Genomic DNA, 19,716 nt, shown 5'->3' with positions numbered 1-19,716 from the left:
CTATTTTTCTGAGAAGTTCCAGTGCTTCTCGGCCCCGACACCCACCGCCCCCCTTCACCTTCTAACTGGAAAGTTGTGCGCCAGGCAGCGGGGGGCGGAGAGAGGAACCCAGACTGGCCCCCCTCCCGCTTCCTGCCCGGCCGCATCCTATTGGCTAGAGGAAACCCCAGGAATGTGAGCGCCCCTTTAAAAACCCGCGGCTCCGCCGCCTCACCAGCCACTGCACCCGGGCCGGCCGGCAAGCGCACTCCCCGGCGAATCTCCCTGCGCAGCCTCTGATACCGCGGCCTCCCGGGCGCACCGCTCTCCCCGCGCCTCTCCAGCGTTCCTCCGGTCGCTGTGTCCTTGCTTCCAGTCCCAGCTGCTGCACCCGTTTCCACACAGGTAAGGAGTCCCTGGGCGGCCGCCGAGGTCCAGTTCTGCCCTGGCCATACACCTGAAGCTACAGACTTTAGCTCCTGGCAGACCCCGGATCTCACACTTTTTGCCTTCCCCATCCTGAACCTCTCAGCCGCTGGAGGACTCTTCTCACGAAGAGCTTCAGAGCGATCTTCTCCAGCCTTGGGATTCAAAACCCAAATCGCCAGGGACACCCCAAGATTTTGTTCTTTTCCTCAAGTCCTTCCTAAACCTTTCTAAAAGTCCTCTAGAAAAATCTCTGCACCTTCATGCTGTCCCAGCTCCCCAAACTACATCTCCTGGTCCTGCTACTTACCTCACCTTCCCAAGGAAAAGCCCCCCCCGCCGCCCCCGGCTGCCTGTTATTGGTCTTGCCCCTACCACCACCTGAAAACCACAGTCTCCTCCCCTCAACTCCCTCATTTTCTTCCTTATGCTTTCTCCAGAGTCAATACTGTTGCCCCTCATTCCACCAAATGTGGGGGCCACGGGGCGGGGGGGCGTGTCCCTGAGGCTCTGGCCCCATGCCCAGCCAGTTTTGCTCACCCTCATTGATGGGCGGCCTCTGACCTGGGTTCTCTGTGCTTCCTGCTGCAGGCTCTCTGTTGGGCACAAACGCTCCACCATGGGGCTGGCCTGGGGACTCAGTGTCCTGTTTCTGTTGCATGTGTGTGGCTCCAACCGCATTCCAGGTAAGTCTGTATGATACCTTTTGAGGGGGGAGGGAAGAGGAGAAGGGAGGTCTGGTTACCCCAGGTGTGCCTCTTCCCGAGCCCTGGCTGAACCTCAGGATGCAGGTTCCCTCTGACCTGGTGTTGATTAAGCCCTTTCAGTGGCTGCAGGGAGTTTTCACCCCTGTCTTTCTGCCCCACCGGCCAGAGCTGAACCCCTACCTCCACCGCCCCCACCTAGAGGGCCCTGCTCACAGTGCTTCCTCCTCTTGTCTAACAGAGTCTGGGGGAGACAACAGCGTCTTTGACATCTTTGAACTCACCGGGGCTGCCCGAAAGGGCTCTGGGCGCCGACTAGTGAAGGGTCCTGACCCTTCCAGCCCAGCTTTCCGCATTGAGGATGCCAACCTGATCCCCCCTGTCCCTGATGACAAGTTCCAAGACCTAGTGGATGCTGTGCGAGCAGAGAAAGGTTTCCTCCTCCTGGCCTCCCTGAGGCAAATGAAGAAGACCCGGGGCACGCTGCTGGCCGTGGAGCGGAAAGACCATTCTGGCCAGGTCTTCAGCGTGGTCTCCAACGGCAAGGCGGGCACCCTGGACCTGAGCCTGACCGTGCAGGGGAAGCAGCAGGTGGTGTCAGTGGAGGAAGCCCTCCTGGCCACTGGTCAGTGGAAGAGCATCACCCTATTTGTGCAGGAGGACAGGGCCCAGCTGTACATCGACTGCGAGAAGATGGAGAATGCCGAGCTGGACGTTCCCATCCAAAGCATCTTCACCAGGGACCTGGCCAGCATCGCCAATCTCCGCATCGCAAAAGGAGGTGTCAATGACAATTTTCAGGTGAGGCTTCTTCCATTCCTGGTCCACAGGGCCGACTGCTAGGTAGCTGACTTGCCGAGAGGGCGGTGACAGGAGAGACCAGGGTTCCAGTAACAGGAAATACTGCCTGTGTGCACTAAAGCAGTGGTTCCCACTGTAGGTAGGGATGGGACCTAATAATTTGCATTTCTAACAAGTTCCAGGGTGAGGCTGGTATTGGTGTTCTGGGGACCAGACTTTGAAAACCACTGATGGAAACAAGAAACGGTTTTCCTCTAACAGCCTGTTCAAATCTTAAATACTCCTTATGCTCTTCTCAAAAAAGAACTTATTTCAGATGCATTCCACCAATTATAATATAACTTGAAGTGGATACTCACCACTTTGCTCTTTGATTCCTCATGGGGATGTAACCGGTCTCAAAAGGTTAAAATCACAGCTCTTTGCTGCTGCTTCTTCCTTGCTTAAATGTCTAGATCTTTGTAACTGTGGCTTTGAAACTCCCACATTTAACTCTTTGACACAGGAGAGTGTCATTATATCCTCCCGTCTTGGTATCAGGTTCCATTTCCTCTGTACCCAAGTAAGCTGGTAACTGAATTCTTTGTAAAACACTGACGACTTGGCAGAAGATACAAAAGGGAGTTCATTTAAACTTTTAGAGCATTGTGTGTTTTGCCTAGCATAAACAGTCTGCCCCCACCCTACTGACCCCCTGCCCCCCCACCCAACATTCTGCAAGCAATGTGTGTCCTCTGCCCACAGGGGGTGCTGCAAAACGTGAGGTTTGTCTTTGGAACCACACCAGAAGACATCCTCAGGAACAAAGGTTGCTCCAGCTGTAAGTATCCTATTTTTTTAGGGCACATGTAGAAACTGGGGCATTTCTACCTAAAACAAGCTGAGAAACTTAAGCAGTGGTGGTTGTGCATAAATTACACTGAGTAAAATAGTTAAGAGGTATACAAACATGACTCAAACAGCATTCCACACATCCATATCCCCTTCACCTCCAGCCCTTTCCCCAAATGAAATGTCTTTTATGATTAAAAACCCCAGGGATGGGCCAGTGAGAGCATCTGTTTGGAGATCTACAACTTTCCTCATTGCATTCCGTTGTTTCTTGGCAGCTACCAATGTCCTTCTCACCCTGGACAACAATGTGGTGAATGGGTCCAGCCCCGCCATCCGCACCAACTACATTGGCCACAAGACGAAGGATCTGCAAGCCATCTGCGGCATCTCCTGTGATGAGCTGTCCAGCATGGTCCTGGAGCTCAGGGGCCTGCGCACCATTGTGACCACGCTGCAGGACAGCATCCGCAAAGTGGTCAGTGGCCCTCGCCCCCGCCTGTTAGCATGAGCCCCTGAATGTGTATCACTAATGATGCCAACGATGGAAGTGAAATTGGACAGTAACAACCTTTTTCCTCTTTTCAGACTGAAGAGAACAAAGAGTTGGCCAGTGAGCTGAGGAGGCCCCCCCTCTGCTACCACAACGGAGTCCAGTATAGGAATAACGAGGAGTGGACAGTGGACAGCTGCACTGAGTGTCGTTGTCAGGTAAGTGGTCTCTACAGACAGAAACTCTAATCCATGACACATCTGAAGCCACAGGCTGTGGGGAAAGATCCAGATGGCCACACAGGCTCTTTTTATGTTCCGTGGCCTGATCCCAAAGTGGTGCCTTTTTTTTTTTTTTTTTTTTTTTTTTTTTAAGGTCTAGTTATGACCTTTATAAAATCCTTAAATACTCAATGTGTTTCAACCCCGGGCTAATTATACCCCAGGCTAGGTATCTGAAAGGCCATATCTATCCACTAAACCGTCTAAATAACTTGCCTGCTTTAGTTCAAGGGCTAAGTGTTGGATGTCAGGTAAGTAAAACCTAGTGGAGGACCTCTCCTGTGGTGCAGCAGGCTAAGGATCTGACGTTGTCACTGAAGTGACTCTGGTCGCTGCTGTGGGCATGGGTTTGATCTCCAGCCTGGGAAATTCCACATGCTGTGGGCATAGCCAAAAAAAAAAAAAAAAGCCTAGTGGAAACTTTTTTCCTCACCCCTGATTTGTATTCAGCTATGACAAGTAGATGCTCTTAATACAGTACTGATTGCTGTTGAAATCACTTAGCCCAACATCTGAGCTATAACATACCTAGCTCAGATGGCACTGCCTACAGTGTGTGTATCCATCTAGCTGTGCCTAATGGCAGGAACAGGGAGGTTTGAGGGAATTACCTAGCTCATTGAGTAAAGTCAAACTTAAAACAAATCATGGATTGGGGAACCAAAATTTACTAAATTCCCATTCTTGTCCAGTATAATCTAAAGCTAGAGCTATTCCTGAGAAAACAAAATGCTCATTGATCTTTCCCCCATAAAAATAAAATGTTTAAATTTTAAGGTCCTTCCTGGATGAGTTTTATGAGTTTGAATTCAGACACAGAGTGATAGATCTGACCCATAATGTGTGGTGGTTCCCATTGGATAAATTCTTAATGCTCCTGTGCATGAAGAAATGACTAAGTGGCAATTAAGAAAGAACTCTCCGAGGGATGGAGTGACAAGCAACTAGCACTAGAACTGTCTCTACATTGTTGATGGCTGCCAACATGACAGAGGCAGATCTTGTATTAAAATCATTCCACTAGAGCACTTACAACCCTGACCACGTTTACTTTTGTAATTGAAATGTGACAGTTTGTCAGCTTTTGCTTGCAGTATGCCTAGTAACCTATTTCTCTGTCACTCTTGCCCGGCAGAACTCAGTTACCATCTGCAAAAAAGTGTCCTGCCCCATCATGCCCTGCTCTAATGCCACAGTTCCTGATGGAGAATGCTGCCCTCGGTGTTGGCGTAAGTTCCTAAAACTTAACCCTGCTTCGACTACTGGTTCAGCTTTACCTAAACAGTGGACAGCAGAACATAATGCCAGTACCCCACCCCCACCTCCATCAGCTGTTTCCCTTCAGTTTTTTGCTGTAGCATCTGGCCTGTCTGCCACATAGAGCCAAAAACTCTATCATGATTCAACTTAATTACTTCCCCCTGGATTATGGGACAGGCAACAGTCTTGGTATAGCTTACTGAGTATGATTCAATGCTTTGAGGAAAGGAGAGGTGAATTTGTGGCAGCAAAGCTCTAAGATAGAATTTGACCTTATGGCCTAGAGTGAAGAAAAATCTGCTCACCGAGAAATTGATGGGCTTTGCTGCGAGCACTGGACTTACCTGGGCCTGAAAGTTCTGCCCATTTTATCTACAGGCCTAAGAGACCTCAGAGAAAACAGCAGTTTGAGTTTCAGGGTCCTCCATGAACTAGGGCACTGTACTGTTTCATTGCACCCAATCCCTGGGTTTTGTTGTATCACTTTGCTGGGACAATAGAGTAGGTACAAATCATTAAAATGATTCATCAAGACTAAGCTAAATAAAACAGGAATGAAGCACTTATCTTCACACCCACACCCCCCAGTTCCCCCCAACACACACACACCTTTGCACACTGACCACAGCTCAGAATAAGCAGTCATCTCCAGAGATGTTAGTGACATGGGCACTGCTGTAATCATTTGTTCAGCACTTTCTGTTCAAAATCCACTTCAGGTGTGGGTACAGGGAACAAAGCTAGCTGGGGACTAGCAGAGCTCCGAATTTGAATCAGGGAGTGCTAGGAAAACGTCCAACTGATGGCAGGAGAGGACAAGTCCCCTGTCTCGTGTCTGATACAGTGAGATGTGATTGTAGTCATGGTGCCTGGGCAGATGGTAAACAAACACATTTTCCTCTTGTGAAAATATGTGCAGAAAAAGCCCCACATACTAGGGTGAGAGAAGCAACATGCTGACTAACCTCATGACCAAGCCAGAGCTACAGCCAACAGCAGCTCTGCTGCCTTCAGGCGCATCTGCCAAACACATGGTCTCTGGCTCCCCTCAAAGTGACTCCTCTAAGTTGCCTAAAACTCAAGTATTCTTGGAAGCCTGGAAATGCCTATCGAGGCTGGGCTGGAAATGCCTATCGAGGCTGGGCTGGAAATGCCTATCGAGGTGTCTTCAGTCAGGAAAGGGAAACTCAGTGAAAATGCAGAGAGTCGGAAGGAGGCAGGGATGAAGAGGAACACGTGCTGGGAGAAAGCTCAGCTATACTGACCCAGGCAAAGCATGCGATGATCCCAAGGCTGTGCATGGAAAGATCAGGGATAAACCCCTTGGCCACTGGCCTAAGAAATATATTGCTCTTCACCCCTTGGGGAGAGAAGAAAGTTCTGAGCAGAGAAATCTAAAAGAATAGTTTGTTTTAAGGACTGAACACTAAAGGAACCATTTCCTCTGCAGCCAGCGACTCTGCTGACGATGGCTGGTCCCCATGGTCTGAGTGGACCTCTTGCTCTGTGACGTGTGGCAATGGCATCCAGCAGCGTGGCCGCTCCTGTGACAGCCTCAACAACAGATGCGAGGGCTCCTCCGTGCAGACTCGGACCTGCCACATTCAGGAGTGTGACAAGAGATGTAAGCAGCCTGGCCGCTTAGGCTTGTGGGGAACTGACCTGTCCTCAGTATCACCAATAGCAACTCCACTGCATAGAGGTTAAGGGTACAGGTTCTAGGCTCTGGATCTAAGCCCAGTTCTCCCCCTTACCTGTGCATCCGTGAGCACAGCTTACCCTCTCTGAGGCTCTTTCATCATCTGCAAATTAGGATAAGAATAGTTCTCCATGGGGCTATTTGAGGATTTTGTTTAGATAACGCACTTAAAGCAGCGCAGAGTGGCTGGTGGGAAGCACCGTCTAACCATCAGCTTTGTACTTTAGTTAAACAGGACGGCGGCTGGAGCCACTGGTCCCCGTGGTCGTCTTGTTCTGTCACATGTGGAGATGGTGTGATCACAAGGATCCGGCTCTGCAACTCTCCCAGTCCCCAAATGAATGGGAAGCCATGTGAGGGTGAAGCTCGGGAGACCAAAGCCTGCCAGAGAGACGCCTGCCCCAGTAAGTGTGCACACTGCCTGGCAGCTCTGCCCAGCTGGCCGTCTGGCATCCACAGCCTCTGGCTTGGTGGGTTGTGGAGGGGGAAAGTTTCCTTCCTAGAGAAAAATAGAAAGAAGCACAGTCCTACATGTTCAGCAGCTCCCTTTAATGAAAAACAGGAAGAACCACTTCAGATTCACTCTCTTCCCAAACATTCTTCCTATGTGTCAGGGTAGCAGAGATTTCTTGAACAAACACAGGAGAACCTTTTGTGAAGGTAAAGTGTTTGAAAATTGGCCTTAACTTCCACCTGTGGTTCATTTTCTTACAGTCAATGGAGGCTGGGGACCCTGGTCACCATGGGACATCTGTTCCGTCACCTGTGGAGGAGGGGTACAGAGACGTAGCCGGCTCTGTAACAACCCCGCACCCCAGTTTGGAGGCAAGGACTGCGTTGGTGATGAGACAGAAAATCAGATCTGCAACAAGCAGGACTGTCCCATTGGTAAGCCACACAGCCCAGGACAAAACCACTGAATGCCACAGTCAGCATTCACAGGGGTTCAGCTTTGAATGGTCCTGAGTGGTTAGATTACACTAAAATACCAGATGGACTCAACATAATCTCAACACATTTTCAGTTGTATAGGCCCTCCAATATTTGACACCCTGGTTTAAGTCATCAGAATGGCAGTGACAGCAGCTGAGGCCAACCATTTGCCTGTCTCTCTTGTTGCAGATGGATGCCTGTCCAATCCTTGCTTTGCTGGTGCCAAGTGTACCAGCTACCCTGATGGCAGCTGGAAGTGCGGTGCTTGTCCCCCTGGCTACAGTGGAAATGGCATCCAGTGCGAAGATGTTGATGAGGTAAGCTGATGGCTGGGAGTTAGCAGACCTAGGAGAGCAGCTCACCTGTCCTCGCCACTTCCTATGGCATCGTTCTCTAAACATGAACAAATGGTTGTGTCTTCCACAGTGCAAAGAAGTCCCTGATGCCTGCTTCAACCACAATGGAGAGCACAGGTGTAAGAACACAGATCCCGGCTACAACTGCCTGCCCTGCCCACCACGTTTCACTGGCTCCCAGCCCTTTGGCCGCAGTGTGGAATACGCCACCGCCAACAAACAGGTAGACTTGTGGACCAGAGAAAAGGAGGGGTGTCCTTGACTGAAACAGCCATGAAAGGGGGCAACATCACCTCATAACCTGCACAGAAAATAGGGAAGGGGGTAAATGTATGATCTAGCTTTTGGAAACAAGACTAGAAAATCTATTGTTCAGGAGTTCCCAATGTGGCTCAGCAGTAACAAACCCAACTAGTATCCATATGGCAGCGGGTTCAATCCCTGGCCTCACTCAGTGGGCTGAGGATCTAGTGTTGCTGTGAGCTGTGGTATAGGTCGCAGATGAGGCCTGGATCCCACGTTGCTGTGGCTGTGGCAGAGGCTGGCAACTGTAGCTCCGATTTGACCCCTAGCATGGGAAGTTCCATATGTCGCATTTATGGCCCTAAAAAGGAAAAAAGAAAGAAAGAAAAAGAAAATCCATTGTACATCCAGCAAGAAAAGCAGGTCCATCACATTTGACAGTGCTGCTTTGGAATAAGGTGTGAGCAGATGGACTTGTTAGTGTCTAGGTGCTGAGCAGTTTCTGGAAAAACACACCTAAAGCCATATTAGCCTGTTATCCAGACATCCATGGGGGAGGATGGAAGGCAGGGGTAACCTCTACTTTCCCCATGAAGCTCTGCCTGCTTGAGACTATATGGATCTGGGTTCTTGTTTCTGGGTGTCTGGGGACTCCCGAAGGCTCTGCCTTAACATCAGGATGTTTTGCCCTCAGGTGTGCAAGCCCCGTAACCCCTGCACAGATGGGACGCATGACTGTAACAAGAATGCCAAGTGCAACTACCTCGGCCACTACAGCGACCCGATGTACCGCTGCGAGTGTAAGCCTGGTTACGCGGGCAATGGCATCATCTGTGGGGAGGACACGGACCTGGACGGCTGGCCCAACGAGGACCTGGTGTGCGTGGCCAATGCAACTTACCACTGCAAAAAGGTACCTGCTCCCCTCACCTGCCTCCAGAAAGCCCTTGGCAAGGCAATAGGCTGGCGAGTTTTAAAGGCTGAATATTTGAAAAGGACACTGAAAGATTAAATCATCCAGAGGCAGAGCAGTGCTAATTTGTATCTATACTAAATCACTTGTTGCCAAGAACATGAATGAGGCAGGCCCTTGTGGCAGCTGTGTTCCAAAGTTGATTATGTTGTCAAAAAAAAAAAAGTTCATTGCTCTATCAAATATCAGCAGAGCATGACTTGTGTTCCCAGTGTGTATAGTCTAGAGCATGTGTGTGTGCTGCATGTGTGTGTATCCTCTAAGAAATCTTTTGTCTTCCCATTTAAAGCACACAGCAGCATTCAGTTCTTCTGTCTGTGGTATTTGCGTGAAGTCTCTTGTGCATGAGCTGAGCAAAAGGCATGCAAGCTGCAGCTGTAATGTGCCTTCTCTTTACAGGATAATTGCCCCAACCTTCCCAACTCAGGGCAGGAAGACTATGACAAGGATGGAATCGGCGATGCCTGCGATGATGACGATGACAATGATAAAATTCCAGATGACAGGGTAAAAACAAAACATTTTCCATTTCTCTTTCACCTTTTCTATTCAGCTGAAACAGCCTGCAACACCCTAAGATTCAATGAAATTACAGAGTTCTAGGGAAAAATAAACTGAACTGATACATAGGATCATCAGAAATTACTCATTGTGTTTCAGTAATGTGGGGACTTAGATGTGGCCAAAAGAAGCTTTTTTTTTTCTTTTTCCGGTGCCCCTGCAGCATATGGAAGTTCCTGGGCCAGGGAGAGAACCTGAGCCAAAGCTGGGACCTACACCACAGCTGTCGCAATGCCAGATCTTTAACCCATTGTGCCACAGTAGGAACTCCAAGATAATTTTTAAATGGGGGTTGTGTTTTTCATCACAGCTTTCCTTTCCCCCAATTGGAACAAGAAGTTCCAATGTGTAAACAAATGACACTTTGCTCCCCAGATTCTTTTCAAATGTCTTCTATATAAGTCACAGTAAGATTTTCTTTGCATATACTGAGAACAGAGACGTTAAGTGTATTATATTTACATCTTAGTGACTTAAAACCAACAGAAATTCATGCTTCATTCATTGTGTCCTGGCTTTTAACTTTTGCAGTGATTTTTTTTCAGGGGACTCACTTAGTATATCCACTAAGTAGAAATAAGCACTGCAGATTTTCCCAGTTTTATATATATCCCGTATGTGGTCTGCAGCTTGTGCTGGTTTGTTGGACCATGTTATAAAATGCTCCCTTTCTTCTCTTTGCAGGACAACTGTCCATTCCATTACAACCCAGCCCAGTACGACTATGACAGAGATGATGTGGGAGACCGCTGTGACAATTGCCCCTACAACCACAACCCAGACCAGGCCGACACAGACAACAATGGGGAAGGAGACGCCTGCGCGGCTGACATTGATGGGGATGGTAAGGCGCCCTGACTCCAGCGGTCCATAGGTGACAGTGACCACACTTGGCTTTGCATCTTGAGCAGCCCTGACTGTGAACTTGCAGTTTGGTTGAAACACCCAAGACTGGAGATCTCAGCTCTTACCTGTCCCCTGTTCTCCTCAGGTATCCTCAACGAACGAGACAACTGCCAGTATGTCTACAACGTGGACCAGAGAGACACCGACATGGATGGGGTTGGCGATCAGTGTGACAACTGCCCCTTGGAACACAATCCGGATCAGGTACATGGATTCCTTTCAGAATCCCAGATAAGTGTTAGAATATCCCTTTCTAGGCCCCTAAAAACTAGAGGACTTAAAAAGCATTCAAACACTTTCATTACCACAGCTCACAGTGGTCTCCTAGCCAACTGCAAGTATTTTCAGTTTGCCTGATGAGAGCTCCCCGTAGCCTATAGATCTTTCTCATGACAGTCTTGCAGCCTCAACTTTGTCTTTCACAAGAAGGTCCACATGACTTGCTTTGTGTGATCTACCATTGTTGAGATCAGTTATACAGGAGTTCCCACTGTGGTGCAGTGGGTTAAGAATCCAACTGCAGCAGCTCTGGTCACTGTGGAGGCATGGGTTTGATCCACAGCCTGGCAGTGGGTTGAAGAAACCTACATTGCTGCATTGTGGTACAGGTCACAGCTGTGTATAATTGCTCATCATTATTTTCTAGGGGTAAAAGTTAAGGCATTTTTTTTTCTAAAACATATTGTTCTAAAAATTTAAAAACTAGTTTTTTGAAAATGGGAACAGTTTTAAAAGATTCAAGAGATGAGAAATCCAACTAATTTCTGAAGAAATCTAGAAATCCTCCTAATTCTTGCTCTTGCAAGATCCTATAAAACAAAAGGCAACAGGATAAATAGCTTTGGGGCCATGATGAGAAAGCATGAATGGTCTAAGATAGCTTTGCTAATCAAATAGCATTAAGAGTCATCTATTTTGAGTTTGGGTCTTACTATGAATTAAAATTCTTCAGTATCATTTACCCTCTTGGATGAGTTTTTGATTCTTCAGATAAGATGGAATTAATACCAACACATCATATAAAAACCTTAATGGCAAAGGGCATAAAGACTGGCAAGAAAAATTCCAATTTGCATATAAATAACCACTAAGCATCCCATGTTCCCTGAATAATATAAAAAAGTACTCTGAGAAATACGGTTTTGAAAAATTTAGCATTTTGACTTATCCTGAGCCAACAGTTGACCACCCTTATGGTCTAGATGTATAAAACCAAATACCTAAAAAAGAAGAAAACAATTGATCCCACCATACAGATTACTTAGTATGTATAAAAAGCCATGCCATGTTGCCATGATTGAATGACCTCCAGTAGAATTACATGTCAACGATTTCATAATTGGCAACTTCAATGGAAAATAAAAAGTAGCCAAGGAATTTTATCATTAAGATATAAGCACTTAACATAGCATTCCATTCTTAGTGATTAGATAATACTATTTAATTTTATTTAGAAAGTTTTCTATCAAAAAAAATTCTTAAATACCTCTGTTAAAATTGTCATATGAAGACAAGGGTCAAGAAAAACACTTAAAATCTGTTGATATGACTAGCTTCCGGCAGTAGCATATACATGTGAAACCACACTGGCCATATCAGTCACTCAAGAATCATCCATAAGTTTTCTCTTCAGCATCAACAACTCATACTCCAACTTACCTTCCTTTTCTGTCTCTTTCAGCTTGACTCTGACTCAGACCGCATTGGAGATACCTGTGACAACAATCAGGATATTGATGAAGATGGCCATCAGAACAACCTGGACAACTGTCCCTATGTGCCCAACGCCAACCAGGCTGACCACGACAAGGATGGCAAGGGTGATGCCTGCGACCATGACGACGACAATGATGGCATCCCTGATGACAGGGACAACTGCCGGCTTGTGCCCAATCCTGACCAGAAGGATTCTGATGGTGAGTCAGTGGAGCCACTTTTAAAGAGAGTAACTGAAACCATAGCTCTCTGGATTGAGGAAATAAAAACAAGGCTGAATGCACTTGAGGATGAGGATACTAAATGTCAACCTTGACCAGTCAGTGACTTCTGGCACCAATAATGGCATTTCAGAATTTCACTGAACTCTTGCTTTTTTGGCCTTAGGGGATGGTCGAGGTGATGCTTGCAAAGATGATTTTGACCATGACAATGTGCCAGACATCGATGACATCTGTCCTGAAAATGTTGACATCAGTGAGACTGATTTCCGCCGATTCCAGATGATTCCTCTAGATCCCAAAGGGACATCCCAGAATGACCCTAACTGGGTTGTACGCCATCAGGGTAAAGAACTCGTCCAGACTGTCAACTGTGACCCTGGACTTGCTGTAGGTGAGTAGTAAGTTCTTTGAATGAAAGGCCAACGGGTACAGGGGAAGGAAGCAAATATCAAAGCTGGCAGTCAAGCATCCTAGGAATGTGACAGAGCACATCCTGAAGGCCGCAGGGTTTTTTTTTCTTAGAGTAGATTTACAGTGTTGCACCACTGTAGCACAGTGACCCAGTATTATCTTTTTCTCGTATTATCTTCCATCGTGGTCTACCCCAAGAGACTGGATATAGTTCCCTGTGCTGTACAGTAGGGACCTCATTGCTTATCCATTCTAAATGTCATAATTTGCATTTACCAACCCTGAACTCCCTGTCCATCCCATTCCCACCCCCCTCCCCATCCCATTCCCTCCCCCATCCTCCCGGCAACCACAAGGCTACAGGCTTTAATCTGGGTCTGGCCTCCTCTTCCAGGTTATGATGAGTTTAACGCTGTGGACTTCAGTGGCACCTTTTTCATCAACACCGAAAGGGATGATGACTATGCTGGATTTGTGTTTGGCTACCAGTCCAGCAGCCGTTTCTATGTTGTGATGTGGAAGCAAGTCACTCAGTCTTACTGGGACACCAATCCCACAAGGGCTCAGGGGTACTCAGGCCTTTCTGTGAAGGTTGTGAACTCCACCACAGGGCCTGGTGAGCATCTTCGGAACGCCCTGTGGCACACAGGAAACACCCCCGGCCAGGTAAGAACAGCACCCTATGGGAGGGGTGCTGAACCAGAACTGGGGATGGTGTTTTTTGGCTAGCCTCCAACAAAGAGTCTTAGATACCAGTCTTAGTTGTTTCCAGCATCACCAACTATAGCATTAAGCTCTGCTTTGTAAAAAGCATCCTGAGTTCTCAGTGAGTTAAGAACCCAGCTAGTATCCATGAGGACTTGGGTTAGATCCCTGGCCTTACTCAGTGGGTTAAGGATCTGGTGTTCCACAAGCTCTGGTGTAGGTCACAGATGCAACTCTGATCCAGCATTGCTACTGCTGTGGTGTAGGTCAGCAGCTGCAACTCCGATTCAACCCCTAGCCTGGGAACCTCCATATGCTGCAGGTGTAGCCCTAAAGAGAAAAGGAAAAAAAAAAAAATCCTAGCATCTGAGAGGGGAGCTCGATGTTCTCAAGAGTTACTCTTCAAGTTCAAAGGCAGTGTTAGCCTCTTTAAACTAAGAAAATTTCCCTTCTCTCTGCTTTTTATGTACCTTCAAGGGCACACATCAAATGAAAAAGGCCTTGGAGAAAAAATCCCATGCTGTAGCCCTCTAATTTAGGTCAACTTTGTACCTTTCAAGCACTGTTTCTCAAGGAATGAGAGAGAGATCTCATAATGGAGTTGTTCCAACCTTTCCTTTTCCTTTTCCTCAGGTGCGTACCCTGTGGCATGATCCTCGTCACATAGGCTGGAAAGATTTCACTGCCTACAGATGGCGTCTCAGTCACAGACCAAAGACAGGTTTCATTCGGTAAGACTGCTCTGATAAAATTGCACTTAAGTCACACTGATGGGCGAGGAGGGGAAAACCAAAAAGCAAGGGTGGAGCTAATGAGATTCCCTTTCTCCTGCAGTGTGGTGATGTATGAAGGGAAGAAAATCATGGCAGACTCAGGACCCATCTATGACAAAACCTATGCCGGTGGTAGGCTAGGGTTGTTCGTCTTCTCTCAAGAAATGGTGTTCTTTTCCGACCTGAAATATGAATGCAGAGGTAGGAGCAACATGACAGTGACTTTTCACTTGACACCCCTAATTCAGACCAATGTGAAGAATGCCAATCATGGGAGAGTCTGACTTCAAGGCTGTTTTAGAGACAGGGTTTTTTATGTTTTACTGTTGAAGACACAGTGATAAAAATGAAATAATGCGTATGAACTATGTGCCTTATGAAATACTGAGTCTTTGTGAACCACGTTCATATGCTTAGCCATCTCTGGGCTCTTCACACACAGAGCAAAGTGAACTGCAGACAAGGACCCCCACGATAATACTTAAACATTTTTCAGTGTTTACATTTCCATGCCTTGCACACCACTTCCAGTTCTATTTCTGCCATTATGGCACAAGCTGTCTTTCTTCACAACTTTCCCTGTTAGAAAGGAAGGGAAAGGCATATGGCCTTTATACTGGCATGTTAAGGTAATTTTCACTACTAACCTTTGCTTTTTTTCCTTCATTCTTTTTTACTCACTGGTTCCTTAAGCTCTCACTCAGTCTAGCACTGGGTCGACCGAAACTCACAAGTGCTTGTGAAATGTTCACAGGGCCGAGCCCTGGTGCTGACAAGATCAAGCAGAGTAAAAAAGAAAACACAGTTGAAATTACCATTTAAATTATGTGATCTTTGAGTCTGAATTTTTCTATGAAAAAATTTTAAATGTTTAAATAAAGTTTTTAAAATAAATTATTTAAAATAATACACATTTAACATCAAAAGCCTTAGAAAGCACAGTGTAAGTTCTGGAAGGTCATGCTGAATTAATCTCCTGGCAACAATGTTCAAACATGTTAACATGTAGTTTTATAAGCTGACAATCTTAAAATATGCTTTTGACATTATAAAAGTAGAGCTATGCCCAGGTAGTTAATTTCTTAAGTGATATTAAAAGGACAGTGCCTTTATGAGTGAGTTTGTTTATGTATTTATGTATTTGTCTATTTGTTTAACAGATTCCTAATCATCAAACTGTTGACCAAGAGACTGATCCTAACCAATGCTGGTATTGCACCTTCTGGAACCATGGGCTTAAGAAAACCCCCAAGATCACTCCTCCCTGCCTGCCTTTGCTCTCTGCTTGCATCAGTGTGGACTCCTAGAACATGTGATTTGCCTTAAGAAAATGCAGTTTTCCAAATCAGACTCAGCATTCAGCCTCTGAATGAGAAGACTCTTCCAAGAATATAAACAATGACTTGGGTTTGCTTTGGAAAAAGCAAAAGCTTCCACTTGCTTCAGTTGGAAGGTGCCTGTCCCACTCTGCTTTTGTCAGAGTACAGTGCTCTTGTGAGGCCAGCTCTGAGCAGTGGACTCCAAAGCATTTTCAGGCATGAAGGGTGGACTCACTAGAATTGACCAACAAAACCACCCCTGACCTCCTCCCTTGGGAATAGGGGGATCGGGGGCCAGAGCCCTGAGAGGAGGGCGCATACCCAAGAGACAGTTGTATGAAGAAAATATGGAGGAACTGTTACATTTTCGGTACTAAATCATTTTCAGGGGATTGAAAGACTTGCTGGATTTCATGATGCTGGCCGATGTTAGCTGATTAACCCACGTAAATAGGCACTTAAATCAAAGCAGGGAAGGAAGGAAAAGACTGGCTTCTGGACTTCCTCCCTATTTTCCACCCTTTACACATCACCTGTAGTGACCAGAATAGGGAGTCAGAATTAAACCAGCATTAAGGCAGTGCTGGCTGCCACTGCCTGGTTATATTGAAATTGTTGGTTGAATTCCAGATGTAGCTTATGCAGATGTAGCAGGAAAATAAGAAAACATACCATCTCAGTGAGCACCGGGCTGCCTCCCAAGGGCAGGGTAGCCGTGCTTATATTTTTATGGTTAGAAAGGCACAAAATGATCAACTTAACTAAGACATTCCTTTTCTCTCTTTTTTCCTGAATATCATGGAGTTTTCCGATGTTCTCTTTTGGACTGTAGTTTTGTTTTTTTTTTTTAAGAACACTTTACAATGTAAAATATTTATTTTTTACTTATTCTGGAGGATCTGTCTGAAAGACTATTCATGGAACAGGAAGAAGCGTAAGGACTATCCAGATCATTTTTGCTACAAGTCTTCATGACTGTAAGATTGTAAATACAGATTATTTATTAACTCTGTTCTACCTGGAATCTAGGTTTCATATGGAAAGTATCTGAGAGCAGGTAGTTGAAACTGATGGGCAAATCTTCCACAGGAAAGGCACAAGGAAATCAGCATAGCAAGCTGTTCTGCACTTTGTGCTGAGATTAAATAATTTGGGATTCTTTTTTTTTCTTTCCTTTTTTTTTTTCTTTTTCAAGTGGAATTACTTGGTTGTCCATTTGCAAGTGTTTTTAGTTTGCAAAGAAAGCCAGGAGGCCTTTAATACTGTTTTACCACATCCCTTGTGCCTATTTCCAGGGAGACGAAAAGCATCTACACTTATTATTTTTTTCCTTTTTCCAAAAGAAAAAAGATGACAAAGGTGAAACTTGTATACAAATATTACCTCATTTGTTGTGTGACTGAGTAAAGAATTCTTGGATCAAGTGGAAAGAGTTTAAGTGTCTAACAAACTTAAAGCTACTGTAGTACCTAAAAAAAAAAGTCAATGTTGTATATAGTATAAAAATTCTTCGCAGAAAAAGTATTCCCAATAAGGAAATAGCATTGAAATGTTAAATACATTTTCTGAACGTTGTTTTTTCTTTCATCTTGTATACTGTTGCTTTATTTTTATAAATTATTTTCTCATTGCCATTGGAATAGATATCTCAAGATTGTGTAGATATGCTATTTAAATAATTTATCAGGAAATACTGCCTGTAGAGTTAGTATTTCTATTTTTATAAAATGTTTGCACACTGAATTGAAGAATTGTTTGTTTTTCTTTTCGTTTTGTTGATTTGTTTTTTGCTTGTTACCCCTCCCCCTATTTTTACTATTTGCCAATACTTTTCTAGGAATGTGCTTTTTTGTACACATTTTTATCCATTTTACATTCTAAAGCAGTGTACGTTGTATATTACTGTTTCTTATGTACAAGGAACAACAATAAATCATATGGAAATTTATATTTATACTTACTGTATCCATGTTTATTTGTTCTCTGGCTTTACACATTATGAGATATAGGTAAATTCCATCCCTAATCCAATATAGCATACACAAAAAGAAACCACAGTAAGTAATGGTAACAGTCACAGTTTCTACATGATTGAAGGCTGAGTTGCTTAGACTACATATTTGCTGGATTTATGGAATAGAAGAACAAAGCAACAAATTAGCCTGTCTATATTAAAAACACAGCAATGAAAAATGACCCTCCCCATTTGGGCCCCAAAAGGATACAATTTCATATTTTACCAATGTCATTAAATGTCATTTATTGACTCCTTTTCAAAGTCTGGTTCTAAAACAATGAAAAAGGAAAACAGGAGTGGAGCACATGCAACTCTCCCAACTGCCTCTTCTGACCCATGAACCAAGGCACTGGGTGGACAACACGATTGCATGTTGTGGAGAAGCTTTAGAAACACTAATGGAGAGAGGACAAGATGGCGGAGGAGTAGGGGGACACGCTCGCCCTCTCCCACAAACACAACAAAAAAAGCACATCTACAGAAGAAATGACTCACACAGAACAACAACCAATCGCTGGCAGAGGAACCTAAACTCCAATAACGGCAAGAAATTCGTGACATTATTGGGCAGAACGGGAGAAAAGAGGAGAGTGAGAGAAGGTGAATCCGAGCGGGACGGGCGCTCCCGAAAGGGAACTGCGGAGGAGAAAGGGATCCCGCACCCTGGAAAGTCTCCTACCGGGGGAAAGATCAAACGAACCGGAGGAATCTCCAGATGCAGAGAAGAGTGTAGCAGTAAGTCGGAGTACGGAAAAACGATCAAGAACCCAACGGACCATCTGAACTACGGGCACAGTCACCAAAAATTGAGACGCCTGGGTGGGGGCTGGGCACCGAATCCTCGGCTCCAGAGGTTAGTCCCCGGGAAAGGGCCGGGGGACGCCTGGGTGGGGGCTGGGCACCGAGACCTCAGCTCTGAAGGTTGGTCCCCGAGAGGGGGCCGGGGGACGCCTGGGTGGGGGCTGGGCACCGAGACCTCGCCTCCAAAGGTTAGTCCCCAAGAAAGGGCCGGGGGACGCCTGGGGGGGGGGGCTGGGCACCGAGACCTCGGCTCCAGAGATTAGTCCCCGGGCTAGGGGGGCGGGGAAGAGCGGAAACTGCTTGGGAGGTCTCTAAACCATTTGACGGGGCAGAGACTGCCTGGGAGACTAGAAAACAAAGCTGTCGCAGAGGAAGGGAGCAATACTCTAGGGGCGGGGAAGTGGAAAGCTGCCTCAGAGGGAACCTGGGAGAAGAGCCTGGTCTGCGCCCGTGCTGGGGAGGGGAGAGAAGAAGGGGTGGGTCCCCATAGAATACCCCCCACGCCACAACAAGCTTACAGGCCCGCTAGCTAGCAGAAAGCTGTGCTTCCCAGTGCATTCCCTCCCCCCACCCCCGCCACCCCCTACGCTCTCGCCGAACCTGGGGCTGCCTGCCATCCAGGAGGGCTGGCCTCAACAATTGCCTGAAGCCTACCACCGCAGGGGCTCTCCCTGCACAGGCCTGCTTGCCCTTTGGAGGGGCTACACTTCCACAGAGCAGCACCAAACACCACCAGCCCCCTAGAAAAGGCCTGCAGCCCAGAAAAGCTAGAACAAGCCTAGCCAGGCCGTGAATAGATCGACCTAATTCTCCGACGGTTTTTCTGAGACGGGCTCCCCCGGGGAGGAGCCTCTTGAGTCTCCAAGGGCCTTGCTACACGCCCAAGACCCCAGGGGGTGCTGAGACCTAGTGGACCAGCTGCATAGGACTGCCAGCTCCAGGCAGGACCCCCTGCAGCCCAGAAAAGCTGCAACAAGCCTGGCCGAATCGGGAAAAGATCTCAAACGGTCTTTCTGAATCGGGCTGCCCTGGGGAGGAGCCTCTTGAGCCTCCAAGGGCCCTGCTACCCGCCCAAGACCCCAAGGGGTGCTGAGACCTAGTGGACCAGCTGCATAGGACTGCCAGCTCCAGGCAGGACCCCCTGCAGCCCAGAAAAGCTGCAACAAGCCTGGCCGACTTGGGAAAAGATCTCAGACGGTCTTTCTGAGTCAGGCTGTCCTGGGGAGGAGCCTCTTGAGTCTCCAAGGGCCCTGCTACCCGCCCAAGACCCCAGGGGGTGCTGAGACCTAGTGGACCAGCTGCAT

At 46.7% G+C, this 19,716-nt stretch overlaps 1 protein-coding gene across 1 annotated transcript; it reads left to right on the top strand.

Moving 5' to 3' along the window:
* Positions 233–17,550, top strand: THBS1 (thrombospondin 1). The gene is made up of 22 exons (NM_001244536.1): positions 233–384; positions 997–1,091; positions 1,351–1,910; positions 2,655–2,730; positions 3,020–3,219; positions 3,330–3,452; positions 4,651–4,744; positions 6,226–6,399; positions 6,702–6,878; positions 7,189–7,362; positions 7,597–7,724; positions 7,834–7,986; positions 8,701–8,919; positions 9,379–9,486; positions 10,225–10,384; positions 10,532–10,650; positions 12,128–12,362; positions 12,550–12,777; positions 13,192–13,463; positions 14,136–14,233; positions 14,337–14,476; positions 15,436–17,550. Exons 2-22 carry the CDS (start codon positions 1,025–1,027, stop codon positions 15,441–15,443), a joined length of 3,513 nt encoding a protein of 1,170 aa, NP_001231465.1. The 5' UTR covers positions 233–384; positions 997–1,024; the 3' UTR covers positions 15,444–17,550.

This window comes from Sus scrofa, chromosome 1, assembly GCF_000003025.6.
Source record: "Sus scrofa isolate TJ Tabasco breed Duroc chromosome 1, Sscrofa11.1, whole genome shotgun sequence".
Taxonomy (NCBI): domain Eukaryota; kingdom Metazoa; phylum Chordata; class Mammalia; order Artiodactyla; family Suidae; genus Sus; species Sus scrofa.
Note: the sequence above shows the minus strand (reverse complement) of the source record. Positions and strands in the feature narration are given on the sequence as shown.